Genomic DNA, 16,785 nt, shown 5'->3' with positions numbered 1-16,785 from the left:
AAACTTGGCAAATGAATTTTATATGAACATAAAACAAATGGCAATCAATCTACCCCACAATCATTTGTTTTAAACACTCAATTCAATTTGCTTCAGAGTAACGGCACCCTACAGGAGCAACACCATGGGACTGTAAAGTGCTGTGTTGGATATTTGTGATGAAGTACAAGGTGAAAAATCATTTGTTGTATACTTGAGTAAAAAAGACTGCCCTGACTGCACAAATACAGAGGAACATTACGCCCCCCAGTGGTGTCATTACAACAGACAGCTCAATAAATCAGCGCATCTATGAAATGTTCATCCTGGACCTAGAAGCTGCTGTACTCTAATTAGGCATTCAATCTGCTCTACACTCACCTCATCTTTTAAAGTTCTTGAAGACATATTTAAAGCACTACCTGCTTCCTCAGTCTCTACCAGTCTCTTTCTGACCACCTGTCCCACACCCCAGCCCTCCTGTCTGTCCCTTACCCAGAGTGCCAGTGCAGAGGCAGTTGTGAGTCCGGGGAGGAGGCTTGGTCTGGTGGCTGTCCAGTATCTGCTGCACCAGCTGCTCCACAGAGAAGCCAGAGCTGCTGTTCCCATTGCTGCAAGTCCACTTGATGCCATGAACTGCCGAGGGAGAGAGGAGACACAGTCGTCAGCCCACCAGCCGAGCCTTCCAGCCCTCCCCCAGCCCGCCTGTGCACTACATCCCTGACCTTACCTCAGAACCAGACTCCATATCAAAAACACTTTGTCCAGTACTACGAGAAAAAGAGCCGTTTACTTTCTAACCTCAGACAGGAACATGGAAAGTTCAAGAACAGATTTGAGCCTGTTAAAGGTGAATTTACAGCTGAGGAGGGAGGGAAAAAAAGAGCAAAAGTCTTCCTTGTCTCACTTCAGTTGAAGTAAAAGCCCCAGCCCTTTGACAAGGTGCTTTTTGCTGTTTATGCCCTCTGCTGCCATCATTTCCAAGCTCAGCCTCTCTCCTCTGAGAAAAAGAACAATAACAACAACTGGAACAGAAAAATGGCAAACGGAAAAATGAATGCAACAAAGGAAATGTGGCAATCTCTGGAGAGGAACGGTATTTAGAATATCAAACAGCATTGAGCTACCTTAATATGGCTTGTGCACGCTTTGCTACTTCAGTGTGTGTAACAAGCTGAGGTGAGATTGTATGTGAAAGCGAGGGGAGGAAAAGGGAGGCGAAGAGAGAAAGAGACACTGAGTCAAAAATAGATAAAAGAGACAAAAGCATTTGGCTTGAACTCGCAAACAGTGCTGCGTCACCAGCCGGAGCCGGCACAACAGTTGTCACATACACAGCAGGTTTCTCTGCTCTGCTGAGCTCTGCCATTCCGCGCTTGGCCAGAGAATCGCAGCGGCGTTCCATAAGCCATTACACCAGCATGACCATGCTCCAACAGACAAATCAATCTCGCAGCGTGAGCCTGAACCAGAGTCACAGCACAAGGCAGGTCATGTAATGAAAGGGCAAGCTGGTTTGGTGGATACGGCGTGACATCGGCTGCAAGGATCTGAAGAAGAATCCACTGATTTAGACTCACAGGGATCCACAGTGGCGGTTACTAATCGGTTTCTATCAGCCCAAATGTTGTCAGGGGAATGAAGTTCCTGTATTTCTTTAGTGCAGCGGTGCCCAAACTGGGGTGCGCAATAACTTATTTGGGCACTTGAGATGAAAAGTCATTTCAGCTTGTCCTATAATTCATTTATAAGTATTTAAAAAAAAAAATCTTAAAATAAATTGTAACTCATTAATATTAATATAAAATATTAACATTAATATAACTGTTAATATAAAAATAAAATAATTAATTAAACTGTAAAAATCTATAAATTTATATACATTTTAATAAAACATGTTTTATAATAATAATAATACAAAACATTTACTGTCACACAACAGGGCCATTTCAAATTAAGAATCAAAGAATAGTAAAATATCATTACAATTAAAAATATAATATATATATATATATAATTAAAAATGGCGGAAAAAGTAATAAAATGGCATATTCAATTAAATTAATTATAAAAAGAGATTTTTGTACGATTTTTTAGTAAATTTAATTAATAATACTATTATAATATATTATGTATGTATTAAAATATAAAATGTATTATTCATATTTATTAAAAAGTTGAACACAATCTCAAGAGGTTTTTAATTATTGTTATTGCATTATTCAGGTTAGATTTTATACTTAAAATGCTGCTGACAAATCAAATCAAAAGATTCTTCTCTCTGCCAGCCACAGCCATATCCACAAGTTTAAAACACCCCATAAACACACCCATCAACTTTTTTTTAAATCTACAATTTTTAATCGGAGCCTATGTTCAGGAAACATAAATCACACCAGATCTCTCGTCTCCTACTGTGCGTGCGTCTCTGATCATCTGCTCATGCAGCAGTAAGGGGGCTTCAGGCATGGCTGGTCCACGGTCTCTTAAATTACAGTATATCAGCGGAGAGAAATGAATCAGGCCGGCCTGTTCCCCTCTCCAGCTGTACTGTGACTAAGCAACTGATACCTTTCATGACCTGCCATCTGACCTCTGCTGCACACGCCTACTTGAACATAAAACCAAATTTACAACCTATTTTACTAGGTCTAAGATGATGTATTTCTGAATGGTAATTGAAAATCAACTACGTCAACAAAAACCTGGAGCTTTGATCTTATCTGTCAGGAATTCATTTGATTGTGAAAAGTATTCTCTATTTGAAAGTGGCTGAACTAAACAAGAAAAACAAAGAAAAATAAATCAAATGATTTACCTTCAAGTACAATAGTGAGATATTGCTGATTATAAAAAAAAAAAAAAAACATATTTAGGATTTCGTTGAATTTTTCTTATAATGCAAAAAGTTAAAATTCTAGATAACAAGAAAGCTCAAAGCTTTGATGACGAATTAAAATATATCTCAGTGGCTTTGTAAAAAACATCAATATCACCCTGCATAATAGAGCTTGAGGGCAAAAATAAAAATTCTATATTTCACACTACAATGATGAAACACGCTCATATCGTGCAAAGCAGGTGATGATGCAACCTCAACATTGATGCATTTCCATGGTATCTGATGCAAATGCATTACAATGTTTGAAGCAGAGTTACTGAAACTTCTCCTCAACCCATCAACGGTTACAGCAGTCTTTCTCTGAGGACTGTCAGTCGAAGAATGCATCGCTACTCACTCCCAACTCAAAACACACCTCGCCACGTTAATGAATGCAAGCTGTTTGTGTATGATATGGGTCACTCAAGGGAACAAATTGGGTTTGTAGAGCTGATGTATAATGCATCCATGAATTATGCATGGCTAATATAGTTCACAATGAATCTTTGACTGTTAACAGGCTGCATGTCTGCAGCTCCGCCACTAGGTGGTACTGTTGCTCTTCAGATGAGCTCACATCACAGATGGCTGTTTGAAGATCATGAGGGTGAATCTTGTGGCCCTATTAGCCTAGTCTCAGTGCACTGGCCCGACTGGTGGAAGACATCTCGCACCTTTGCCATTGTCCACACCATTTGCAATGTTAATGACTTGCATGCATTACTGCAAATGGTTTGAATGTAGATCAGAGATGGAGTGTAATGAACACATTAGTTTACAGCATGTGTCTTAAAGTCAATGTGAAAGGGAGCTCTTAAGTGATTGCCGTGAGAGCTCTTAAGGGAATCGTAACACGCGGCAGCGATTACAATGTCAGCTGAGCTCGTCTGTATTCTCCTCGCCGACATCTTGTGTCTAAAAGTGCTGACGCGAGAGATCCGACTTCATATATTCATTACCTTGACAGCCCTGTCCTAGTTCGAATGATCAATGCCAGGCATCACATACAGAGACGTGTCCGCACAAGACTCTGGGTAAACATGATTATATGCAAGGCATGTCATCATTTTTTTTTTTTTTTACTACATCCTCATTAGACAGGTTTCCTTTGGTCAACTGACCCTGGGACACCCTGGCGCCTCAGAGTGGGCATGTACAGGCGGTGAGATAATAATGTCAAGGGTTCCACATGGAGACAGACTGCTATGAACTAAGACAGGCCAGATAAACTAGATCAGGCTAAGCTGAGAGAGATTAACTTCTCATGAAATATCACATAACTAAAACAGCACAGGTCTTGCATTAATCATAGAGAAATTATAGAAGACAATGTCATGTATCATTGTCTAGCATCTAAAGGCTAGTTCACACTGCCCTAACCAGCACCAACAACTGTTGGGTTTTGCTGGATCAGTATTGTAATCCTTTTGGTGTTTGTTGTGGCAGTGTGAACCATCTTGTAATATGTAATCAAGATATGTAACATATTAAAAATGTGTAATTAAATTGTCAACATATTACTATGGAGTGCACCCCCCCCCCACACACCCCACACCCCACACCTCACACACACCCCACACACAGTTGTTCAGTTGACAAAGTTGAAACAAACTTTGTTGTATTATTTTAATTTAATACTGTGAAGCTGCTTTGATACAATCTGTATTGTGAAAAGCGCTATACAAATAAACTTGACTTGACTCACTTGACTTGACACACTTAATTTAAGTGCAAACCTCACTAAATGTATTATTTTATTTCTTACATAGTACTTAGTATTTTAGTAAATAAATATATATGTATACAGTATATATATATATATATATATATATATATATATCTATCAAACACACACACACACACACACACACACACACACACACACACACACACACACACACACACACACACACACACACACACACACACACACACACACACACACACACACACACACACACACACACACACACACATACATATACATACATAGTATATAAAGTTTGGGGTCAGTAAGATTTAAAATTTATCTCGGCTGCTGAAAATTCAGCTTTGCTATCACAGGAATAAGTTACATTTCAAAATACATTAAAATAAATAACGCTTATTTTAGATTGCAATGATATTTCACAATATAACTGTTTTTAACTTAATTTTTAAATTAATCTTTTCAAAAACAAATCCTACAGACACTGTTTGCAGCGTATTTTCACTTAAAACATGCATGAGAAGAGACAGGTTATGCATTCAGTTGACAGAATGTGATTGGACACTCACACATGGGTTTCAGTTGGCCAATGAGTTCCTCCTTCGTCCATTTGGCCCATTCTTTCTTGTCTGTATTGATGGAGCACAGGATGGGCCCACACGGCTTCCCACAATCCTCGATAGCTGGCACATTCAGGTAGTGGACCAGCACAATGTCTGGGTTCTGGGGAAAAGAGAGAGAAAGAGGAAAAGAAAAAAGAAGATGTAGTGTGGTGAGTGGAAAGGTTTCATAATAACGGTTTCATTTATGGAATTACATTTATAGCTGTATAATTTCCAGCTTGTCCCAAGTGTTCTTAAGGAAAATTTAATACATTTTACTTTTTCAATGAAAGAAAGATAATTTAAACATTTAATTAAAATGATAAATGATATTTTTTAGTAAATATAAGATAAAATAGCAAAAAAATGTAAGCCCAAAATGGGGCCAAAAATCCTTTTGTTGAGCCTTTAAGGATCATGTTAGTTATTGTGTGTTTAGCACTAGCTAATATTTTTGGCAGCTAGCCAGACACTTGACCACATTTATGGAGTGATGGAAATGGAGAACAAGTGAAAGACGTAATTTTCTGCCCGTTCTTCTCCATCATTTGAGGATTTACTGTTGTCATGATTGCTAGAAAACACACATTGTCTCTTCTGAATAAAATAGCTTAGAGTCTGCTTTCTAGCGCAACATTAATTGCACAGGCAAATAGCGCTGAGTCTTGTGAATAAGGTGTAATCTATAATAAGCCTAATTTACATAGAAAGGAGGCATGTTTGTACTGAAAAGAATGACAACGATTTAATTTAAATACACACAGTGGCGCCTGGTTAAGCCAAGAGTGGTTAGTGAATAAATCTGTTTGTGCGCAAAAATGGTGCAAATGTTTCCTGATGGTACGTAGTGCCAAAGTTATTCAGAGAGAGGATAAAACCAGGAACAGAACATCCCCAAACAGGGATGAGTTGTGTGAGGTTTACAAAGTACCTGTTTTTTGTACCATTGTGGTTGTCAACTCAAAAGTGGGGGCTTATTTTATATATAAAAAAAATTCTGTCAATTTCAGGTCAGTAAGTGTTCGCTAGATACATTTTGGCAGCTTATGAATAAAACGGTTGTTTAAAGCATATCTAGCCAGTATGAACAACATCAATTCCGTTTGTAATCATAAATAGCGTTGATTACAAAGAGCTGTAAACAGTCACATAACAAGCGTTCCCCTGTCACCACAGAGATTACACACACACTCTTACAAAATCCCACTCGTTCCAGAACACCAACATTTGAATGTCACGTGAAACGCAGATACATAACGCATACACAAACCGAATCCGTACACTGAAACAGTGAAGAAAACTGTCCCTTTCATTAGCATTTTTATTAGTTTTATGAGCATTACGTGCTGAGTGAATTGGGGGCTGCGGCTCTGTGCTGCCTCCGCCTTCAGCATTACATTTTGACGCACATGTGCAAAATCTATGCATACTGCATGCTCAATGGGGTAATACACACAGAGAAAGACATTCATACAGCCGCTGGCACTTTTACAGAGAGCACCATGGTAACCACACCTGATCACGGCTGTGTCCGAAAGCTTAGCAGGCAGTATAAATAGTATCTTTATAATTTCTGCCACGATGACTTGCGTAACATCCAGCCTTAACTACTAAGATGCATTAACCTGTTCAGAAGAGATGGACACTTCGCTGCCTATGATATCCCACAAGCTCGAAAGTCGGACAGAGCAGTTGAAAGTAGTTATATACTATACTATACTATACTATACTATACTATACTATACTATACTATACTATACTATACTTATATATTATAATTTGTAGATATTTTTAAACAATTTATAATAATAAATAATACAATTTATTAATACATTTATTGATAAATAAATGAATAAAATGTATGCATAAATCTTCCTATCAAGAAATAATTTCTGTAGCAACTAACTAAGCAAATACATATAATTATTTTATTTCTAAATCTAACTTGGATTTGTTTTATGTAGTTCATTTGTCATGACACCATGGTGCTATGGAGGGTACCTATTTTTAAGACCCCTAAGATATTTTTTTTATTGAGACAATATATCATTGTAGCATTATTGTGACATTAAATTAAAAAACAATAGTCCAATATATAATACACATAATACAATATAATATAACACAAAAATGTGAAAATAGTCACAATGCAATTAATAAATTAATAAATTAATTAATTACAATAAATAAATAAAGGTCTCTTAATGGCCTCAAAAATACCCTTTATTTTCTTTGGAAAATTTTGGAATGACACCCAGAACAAACATTTTCAGAGGGGTAGGTAATGAACAGATGAGCCAAGAAAGATTGGTGCCTTGGAAGCCTGGTCTGAAACCAGAATCTGTAGGCACCTCTATACTAAAATGCTGCCTGTTTAGTCACTTATGGAAGGCTTATGGAATGAAACTGGAAGCTGCTTTAGTTTCATAGCTCTTCTCATACTAGACATCTCTGAACACCTCTATTACAGTGCTGTTGACCAGGTTCAGACTCACATTTCCTCTCTCAAACAGTTCTACGACTACAACTGAATGGACTGCAAATCACAATTAGACAGAACATTGACAATCTCTGCATGGGACTAACAAGCCTTGAACAGTGACCACAGAGAGTGGGGACAAAGTCTGCAGGACGAAAAAAGACGGCAGAACAAATCAAAAGCTAAATTCAGAGAGCTCAAAATCAAACAGCCCTGTAATTCACAGCAAGAACTTTTGATTGAACTCTTCAACCAGCACACTTGATATTCAAAGGGAATGTGTCAAGGTGTTTGAACAGCACCTTTGATGGATTAAAAGGAAAAGATTTGATTTAAAATTTAAATCCATAGGAAATCTGTCTTCATGAGAGGATTTTAAGAGTAAGTTCTGGTGTACTATTCTCTTTCAAGTGGATGAAGGGAGTGTGCTGGACCGGGACTTGGTTGGAGAGGGCGAACTAAGGACTCCCAGGCATGGGACCTGCTGCTGTAGCCGTGAGCTTGTGGGAGCAGACACCAGCGCTACATCCGCATATGGGACAAGCAGCTGTGGTAATCACCAGGCCATGCCCTCAATCCTTAACCAGCATGAGAGGAGTAAGTAAAACCCAGACCTATTAGGCAAACATAAACACATTATCATGCATATATGGGTGTCAAATGGATAAAAAAAGAAAATAAATATGTATAAAGAAAATGTATAAAAAGACACACACACACGACTGAGGGTTAGGTGCCATGCTCAAAGGCACCTCAGTCATTTCCTGTTGGTATTGGGAATCGAACCCGCAAGTCTGACTAGTCACTCTAACCATAAGGCCACAACTTGTGTTATTTTCATGATAATGAAGCACATTTCAACCTTCATCTCCAATTGTCAGTGGCCTACAATAATGAAAATTATATATATAATTATATAATAATTTATAATTCACATATATAATTATATAATAATGATATATGTGGGACCACGGTGCTACACATTTAGGGCCCTATCTTGCACCCAGCGCAATTGACTTTGTACACCGGCGCATTTGTCATTCCTATTTTGCACCAGCGCACAGCGGACTTTTCCCTCGACAGACGCACGTCAGTAAATTAGGGAATGAACTTGCGCTCCCGGAGGTGGTTCAGTGAAAAGAGTGCTCCGGCGCTAATGTTCCCTGGTGCTATTTTACAGTTCCAGAAAACAATTCCACCACAGACCAGGAAAAACCTAGTCTAAAGTCAGTGGCGCGTTATTCAGATGCTATTTTAAGGGCGCATGCTTGGCCATAATGTAGCGTGTGCACAACGCGCATACACTTTGCTTCTCCCATCTACACAGACGCAGCAGTTGCCATTTTTGCAAACCATACATAATTACAAGGAAAAATATTCCACACGAGGGAAATCATTGTTGTGTCCATGAAGATGTGAAAAAATAGGCATAAATCTAGCTTACACATTTACCCAAATTATTATACGCCTGCTGTTTAACCGAAGCTTATTTGGGGGGTTTCTCCATCCCCAATGTCACTTCTCTGTCTTTTATGGCCTTGACGAGAACGTCGGTCTCCTCGGCTGTAAACCGCTCCTGGTGTGCGCCTGGCAAATCTGCCGTTATAATAGCAATATGTAGCCTTTGATGTAGCTACTTCAGACCAACCCATTTTAGATTTGCGTCGGGCGCAAGAGTCATTTATCCCGCCAGTTTAATAGCAACAGCGCCCGAGATACGCCACAAAGTTACTTGCGTTTCGCGTTTGATACTTTGCGTTTCAGATCGTTAAAATAGGGCCCAAAAACATTATACATGCATAAACAAACATTTACATACAGTATATAAACATATTATAAACATACAGTAAAAGTATAAACCTATATATAGCTAGCCTACTGAGAGTGGTAGTCTAACTATATATATACTATAAATAATAGACTATACATAATAGGGTGGTCCTTATTTTTAAAGTTTCCAATTGTCATGCTCTTAACCCTTTAAATTGTTCCTTTATATAAGAAAATACAGCATGCCAATTTTTATGGCAGTAACATAATAATTACTGGTAGCTCAATAGCTTTAAACTTTCTGAGATTTTGATGATTTTCGTAAAAACAGATGAATTGGTATTGTACCTGGCTAGTAAAATTCCCAAAAAATCTCCATAAAAGCATCTAATGCACCATATATTCCTAAATATGCATTTACGTTCCTTGAAATTGACCCGGAATTTTGGCCGAATCAAGCAGATTATCAGGAGGCACAGGCAACCATACATGCAATGAAAGTAGTCAATGATCACGCCGAGAGAGGAGTGGCTCTGATTCCAGAATACAATGGCTATCTCACACACTCTGAAGAACAATTGCAGTTTCTCCTTCATGTGGTGGAAGATCACAGACGGATCTATCCAGACTGCAAAAAGTCAACACTGGCTGCTGAGCATCAGAAATGAGGGATTGGTGAACATTTTGTGCTTTTTTTGAGATTGTTGTCATTGTTGTCATGTCAGTGTTACTCTGATTTCAATAAAATGTAGTTCATTTGCAGCAACTTTTAATATTACTTGCATATCACAATAATGCCACACAGCTTAACATAAGTAATCTTCCACATGATTGAGCTACCTCTAAATATAATTTTTTTGTCAACATTTTTGCATATTTCTAATTTTGAAGTTAAAAGGAACAGTTTAAGAGGTTAAGACACTAACATTGATAAGGACCACCCTAATACATAATCTAAGAAAAACGATCCAAATACTTTACATGTGTGTATATATATATATATATATATATATATATATATATATATATATATATATATATATATATATATATATATATATATATAGAGAGAGAGAGAGAGAGAGAGAGAGAGAGAGAGTTATGGATAGGGCTAGGGTGTTGTTGGACCTTCTAGCTCCAACCATTACACCCAAATTACATCTAGAGAGGGGGAGCTGGACTTCACACTCCACCTTCACATGTCTCTGCAGTGAGCAGCTTCTTAAAATAAGCTACAATTTTTCTATGTGAACCATAATTTCATATTTTTTCCTTTTGATTTTGGGGTTAATTATGACCCCAACATTTCATTATATTCATATAAGCATACAGAGTAAAAAATACAGATAGCCAATACCACATATATACACAAGCCATGACCACCGCACACACACATACACTTTCCTCTTTTTCGGTCCCTCCTACGCCGATACATTTGTCCCTGTTTTACAATGCACATTTGGCAGACTTACAACCCATCCAAATATAAGTAATCTGTGAAGCTGTGCTTCGGTCGTAAATTCAAGAGTGAGCCAGAAGCGTATGACATCTACGGCTCACTCCTTTCTCGCTCTGTCTCTTCAGAGAGCTTTTACGCACCCACACAATCACGCTCGCACCCCCTCTAGACCCTCTCTCTCTTTCCGATGGCACAACAACACAATGAAAATGTGCGGTGTCTTATAAATCTATCAAGATGCAAACTTAATTTAATTTAATTTCCTGCTGGCTGCTCTCTTTTAATAACACAAGTCCAACAAGCAAAAGAAGGAGACTGAGAAGGAAACTTTCAGCCTGGATACTATTTGGTGGAGAAAATGCGATCTCATAAAGGTATTGATTAATTGTGCAATGTAATCTTTAGGCCATGTTTGTGGTACATTTCCATGGAGGACCAGGGCTTGCTTCCAGGTTTGTTGATGAGGGAGAAGGGGGCCAAAGTTTGGATAGAGTTGCAGCGTGTGCAGGGCTTGTGGTACTGCGCAAACGGCATTTTTCATTATTAAAGGCATTCATTTGAGCTCAGCACCTTTACGCTAGGCTCATCCCTGGAGTGCAGAGGCGTGTAGATCTTGTACTGCCGGTCTATAGAACTTATACTTATCCCTTGACTTCACTGTTTAAGAGCATTACATGCTAAATGAAGGTAAAAAAAACTTCATTAGGAAGCATTCTGTGCTTGAATTCACAGAAATTGTTTTCTTACTCTAGTCTTTTCATTGGTAAGCAAGAAAAGCAATTAAAGCTTGTTCGTTTTTTGCTTTAAGCTCGCAGAAAGAGAGCAGATCTCAATTCTAAAGGTGTTTCTCTGTTTGTGTGTGTGTGTCTGGGGAACACACAGGTACCTGGAAGCACCGTGGTAACCTGGCAACTAGTAGCTGGACGCCCACATGGATGAAGCCAATGTGGTCATGAGTGCTGCCCCATAGCCGGCCTCAAGTGCTATAAATATCCACTAGTAATAGCTTCAGGGTCATTACTGCTGCTCAGGCCTGCCTCCAACCAGCATCAACTCCAACCTGAAGGGCTGGGAAGAAGGACAGGGTTTCAAATAGGTATCTGCATATTATGGATGATTTATTGCAGCGTGGGGGTGGGACGGAGTGTTCTGGCAGATAAGCGTTTGTGCGTATAAGATTGCCTTTGAGTTGGACTTGTTTGAAAGCAGGCGGTTTGGGCTTCATATTTAGCTGGCGCTGGTTCAAATCTGGACACATGAGAACATTATTTGTTTTGTTGCAATTGATTGCTGCTTCTGGTCATGTGAATGAGTCACTCCTGTTATGAAAATCGTGCCCCAACTAAATATGTATGAATATACTGGATAAAATATTACGCTCGCAATTTGTGACATGCATGAGATCATCGTGCAGGAAGTGTGGAAACAACAGCACAAACACAAGCAAGTAATTAGCAATGAATCTTTATCTATCTAACTATCTATCTATCTATCTATCTATCTACATGTATCTATCTATCTATCTATCTGAATATCATTATATACGTATATATGAATAAAATATATACATAACATAATTTTACATAATTTTGAAAGTCTGATTTACATTTTTATAGAAATACTTTTTAAAATTGTAACCCATGCATATTAATCTTTTAAAAATAATAGTGTTCAAAAGATTCTGCAGGAATGACCTGACTAACATCAAGCACGGTTTAGTGTCCTGGAACAAATACGTCATGGCATTCGGTTTTGAGACACTAGAGAAGCAATGACGCTTTACTGAGGTCCCATATTTTATTTGAGAGCCGCATACCCATTTTCCTGCCTGGCATAACACCCTCTTAATCTCAATCATTGGTGTGAATCTGGTGCCAGGGCTAATTGTTTGAACAACAACAGACAGGAAGAGCGTTTGGGAAAGTATGGCACAACATAAACATCACAAATGCTAAAAACTTAAAAGCTAAAGGAGAAAGTCTTGGCACAAGAACAACAAGAACCTCATCAAGGTTAAATATCTTAATTAAGCTAAAAAGCACACAAACGAGTCCAAGAGAAAAAGAACCAGTGCTTCTGTAGCTTTGAGAAGAAAAACGTCAGAGAGAAGTTCAAAGCCGCGGCACAAAAAGACACGGCCAAGCGCTGCACTCGGCTGACAGGAAACCCCTAGAGGATTGTGGGAAAAAAGCATGGGAGAGACAGATCCTCTGACTCATTTCTTGTGAGCGTGGTGAGGAACATACCCACTGGGTGTACAAGCAGACCCATTTCACTAACCCATGTTACATAAATCACAGCACTTCTGATATGCCGCAACAAATATTTAACTTTTTTGTCTCTATCTGTCTCACTATTTTTAACTTGATAGAAGGGCTGTGCTCTCAAAGTACCGCTGGGCTCAGTTCTGGAGGAAGACAATGTACTCTAGACATGATGTAGAGCTCAGTGTCATAATGAAGCATCAAGAGTTTTCTCTATGAAAAAAGCGACAGCGACCTTCAAGAGAATGGAGCATCAAACAGGTTGTAGCTTATTTCATTAGGATAAAATTGAAATGGTTGAGAGTGTGAGGATGTGGGTGAAGTTTAGCATTTAGAGTGTGTGAAAGCACAGTATGCTAATGTAAGTGTGTGATACAGTGTGGGCACATATAATAACCAATCCAGGTGTCTAAATGCATTTTAGGTGCTGCTTTAAGTAGAAGAAAGAAAGATTTTCACTCTTAAAAATATAGGTTCTTTATTGACATTGATGGTTCCATGAAGAACCATCAAGATTCATGGAAATTTCTATTGCACAAAAGGTTATTTATAGTGGAAAAAAGTTCTTTAGATTATTAAATGGTGTGCTCAAAAGTTTCTTTTTAAGATCTTAGTTTATCAATCAATTTTGATTGATTGATAAACTAAGCAAAATGAGAAATGATACCGTGGTGATGATAATGATAACGCTCTAAACCTGTATGACTCTTTTGAAACAAAACAAAAAATTTTCATATGAAGAAAGTCAATGCAATACTGGACCCCATCGACTTTCACTGTATGATAAAAAATAAATAAAACAAATCCAAAATATTTTCTTTTGTGTTCCGCAGAAGAAAGAAATGAATACAGTTTTGGAATGACATGAAGGTGAATAAATAATGATAGAATTTTGATTATTAGGTGAACTGTCCCTTTAAGAGTGCAAATACAAGAGTCCACCGTCATGATGAGTGAAAGAAGTGTGTGTGTTTATGAGTGAGAGAGGTGATTAAAGCCTTGCCCTGGCGGGTGCCCTGGCTGTGGCATGGTGATGGATGAAGCAGTGTGTCCGTCATTAGGCAGTAGGCTGGCCCCTGGCACCCACACCCAGCTCTTAAATGTATCCATACCTCGCTGTCCCCCAGTGCTGCTGTTCATTTCAAGGTCAATTGACTCAGTGCTGCGCAGGGAACAAAACATCCCCCTTTCTTCATAGTTTTATTTCCCATTACTGACTGGTGTGTTTGTGTGTGCGTGTGTTTGTACACAAGCGCGTGTGTGTGGGTGTATACGCCACGTCAAAGCCGATGGTGTGCAGCAAACACCCTACAGCTTGTGTCTAGTACAGAAGAAGACCCTTGTGTGAACCCTTTAATGTTTATGAGCCTGTATATGCAGAACATTTTAAAGTGCAAGTTGGTAAAAGACAGTTACTTTGCACCCAGTTATGAAAGCTATGACGTCACTTCCTGCCAGTGCAACCTTTTTAGCACAGGGGTGGACCTACGGGTGGGCCAAGGCCCAACCAGATTGACAGCTTGTCTGTCAGATCCAGAGAAACATATATATATTTTTTAATAAAACAATTCTTCAATAATTATTTTAAATGTGATTTTTGTCATGCATTATAACTCTATCCTAATGTTAATAAGAATATGCTAATTCGTCTTATTTGTGAGCAAGGGGTTTTCTGAAATGTACATAAGCCACATGTACTGTATTAGCAATGGGAGGTTGTTGATACAGGACCCTGATATGGTTGTTATCAGGACTCGGCTTGGATCTCTCTCTCCTGCTTTGTTTTTCTTTCCGTTTTTCATGTGGCGGCCGCTTTAAAGGTGCTCTAAGCGATGTTGGGTGACGTCAAAGTATTGTCAAACAAAACGGAGGCTAGCTCGACCCTCCCTCCTCCTCATCCAGTCCCCTCCCCCTCCCTTCCGTTATTCGGGACTTTGCGCGTTCCTTCTCCTTTTTGCCTCTTCTTTGCTATTTGTTCATCGGAACGTCGCCTCTTTGGTCGTGTGTTGGCCATATCAAAATATAATTCTAACGTTAGTCTAGGACATCTCTCCTCTAGCTAACTTCCTTCTTCATGCTTCTCTCTCCTCCACTCCCCACATCCCCCTTCATGTGCACGCGCACTAACCCCCCCAACCCCCACCCCCACCCCCAAATCATTCTTGTCGGTTATTGGCTGGAACACTGTTTGTTATGTTTCGTGGTGCAGGTTGGGCCAGTTTGTTTTTGTTGCTGTTTGTGGAGCCTAGGCTGTCTACAGAGATTGTTTTACAATGTGTTCAGGGGACAGGCAGCTAGTGGATAGTGAGAAATGTTTGCTGTATGTGACAAAAAATGTTTCGGCCTAAAAAACGCGTGACATCGCTTAGAGCACCTTTAAATTGCTTTAAGTAAGCAACAAAAATCCATCCAACATATCTGCACCAGGGGCATTTTTTGATATGATGCACCATAAATATTTGAGGCTGTTCACACTGGACACATCAAAAGAAACTTTATAAACTGGAACATTTGTATTTCTGAACGAGTTGCATGATGATGTTGTATTGAAGCGTTCATTGTAGCGCATTGCAATGCAATGCCCCGTTCGCTTTGACATGTTAATGACCTGTTTAATCTTACAAACTACCTTTAAGTCATGGGCGTTAGTATAGTGCCACGCAGGGATCAGTCCATCAATTTATTTTCTTCAAAATTAAAAGCCAAATAAAAAACATGGGGTAATATGAATTATTCCGGCCCAAACATACTTTTTGAGGCCTACCTATCATCCACTTTCTGCATCCGCCACTGGTTTAGCATGACTTGTTTTTCCTGTAGCGGAGCCAATTACAGAAAACAACACCTGTCTCACATATGGGAAGTTTCATATAGGGTTTAAAATTTACCCCACCTGCCAACAGCAAGTGAATTGAGAAAGTTTACCAGTGCAGATTATCATCTGCAATAAAACTGAGCTGTTTTGTCTTACATATTTGTGGAAAACAATGGAGATTAGTGCGTCACTCGCAACAGCAAAAGTCTATATCATGCGATTTAAAAAATAGATATAAATTACTATATTATTATTTTACAAATAACTCATATTTTTATGGATTGTCCAAGTTTAAGATTTAGGAAATTAATACAATTAATAAAATATGTATGATTTTATTCATTAATTTGTATTGATTGTAATGTATTATTTTGTATAAAGTTGGATAAAACAGTCTGTTAAATTAATAAATGTCAATGTACTGTAAAAAAATCTGTTTGACGTAAAAGTGCCGAAAGTTGAAGAAACGCCATTCTAACATGTTTAGCTGACCTTCTGATGTTAAGTAGTAACTTAATATACAGCAACATCAATACTAAAAATCATGAATTTTGTTATATTCACACATTCCAACATTGATTAAGCACTCACTCCAGCACCCATCACACTCTGTGTGTCTCTTTTGCAGTCTCAGACTACTGCTATGCAATGGCCAGCTCATCTAACGCCCACATTCAAACACACAAACAAACATACACATTTCATGCAGAAAGCTGCAGGCCCCACAGGAGGTGCAAGTAAATCCCAGCCCCATGGGATGCACAGTAGGAAATGGGTGAGGAACACAGCATGGCTCACAACTCCTCACTGCTCAAGCGTGTGAAACGA

General features: G+C 38.7%; 1 protein-coding gene across 1 annotated transcript in view; it reads right to left on the bottom strand.

The window, feature by feature from the left end:
* Positions 1–16,785, bottom strand: part of camta1a (calmodulin binding transcription activator 1a) — a 410,486-nt gene that overhangs the window by 37,889 nt on the left and 355,812 nt on the right. Inside the window, 2 exon segments of the mRNA XM_082146099.1 lie at positions 475–615; positions 5,138–5,291. Of these exon segments, the coding sequence (XP_082002225.1) occupies positions 475–615; positions 5,138–5,291 (295 nt within the window).

This window comes from Leuciscus leuciscus (genome assembly GCF_965113295.1).
Source record: "Leuciscus leuciscus genome assembly, chromosome: 18".
NCBI classification, from domain to species: domain Eukaryota; kingdom Metazoa; phylum Chordata; class Actinopteri; order Cypriniformes; family Leuciscidae; genus Leuciscus; species Leuciscus leuciscus.
This window is presented reverse-complemented; position numbering and strand designations above follow the sequence as displayed.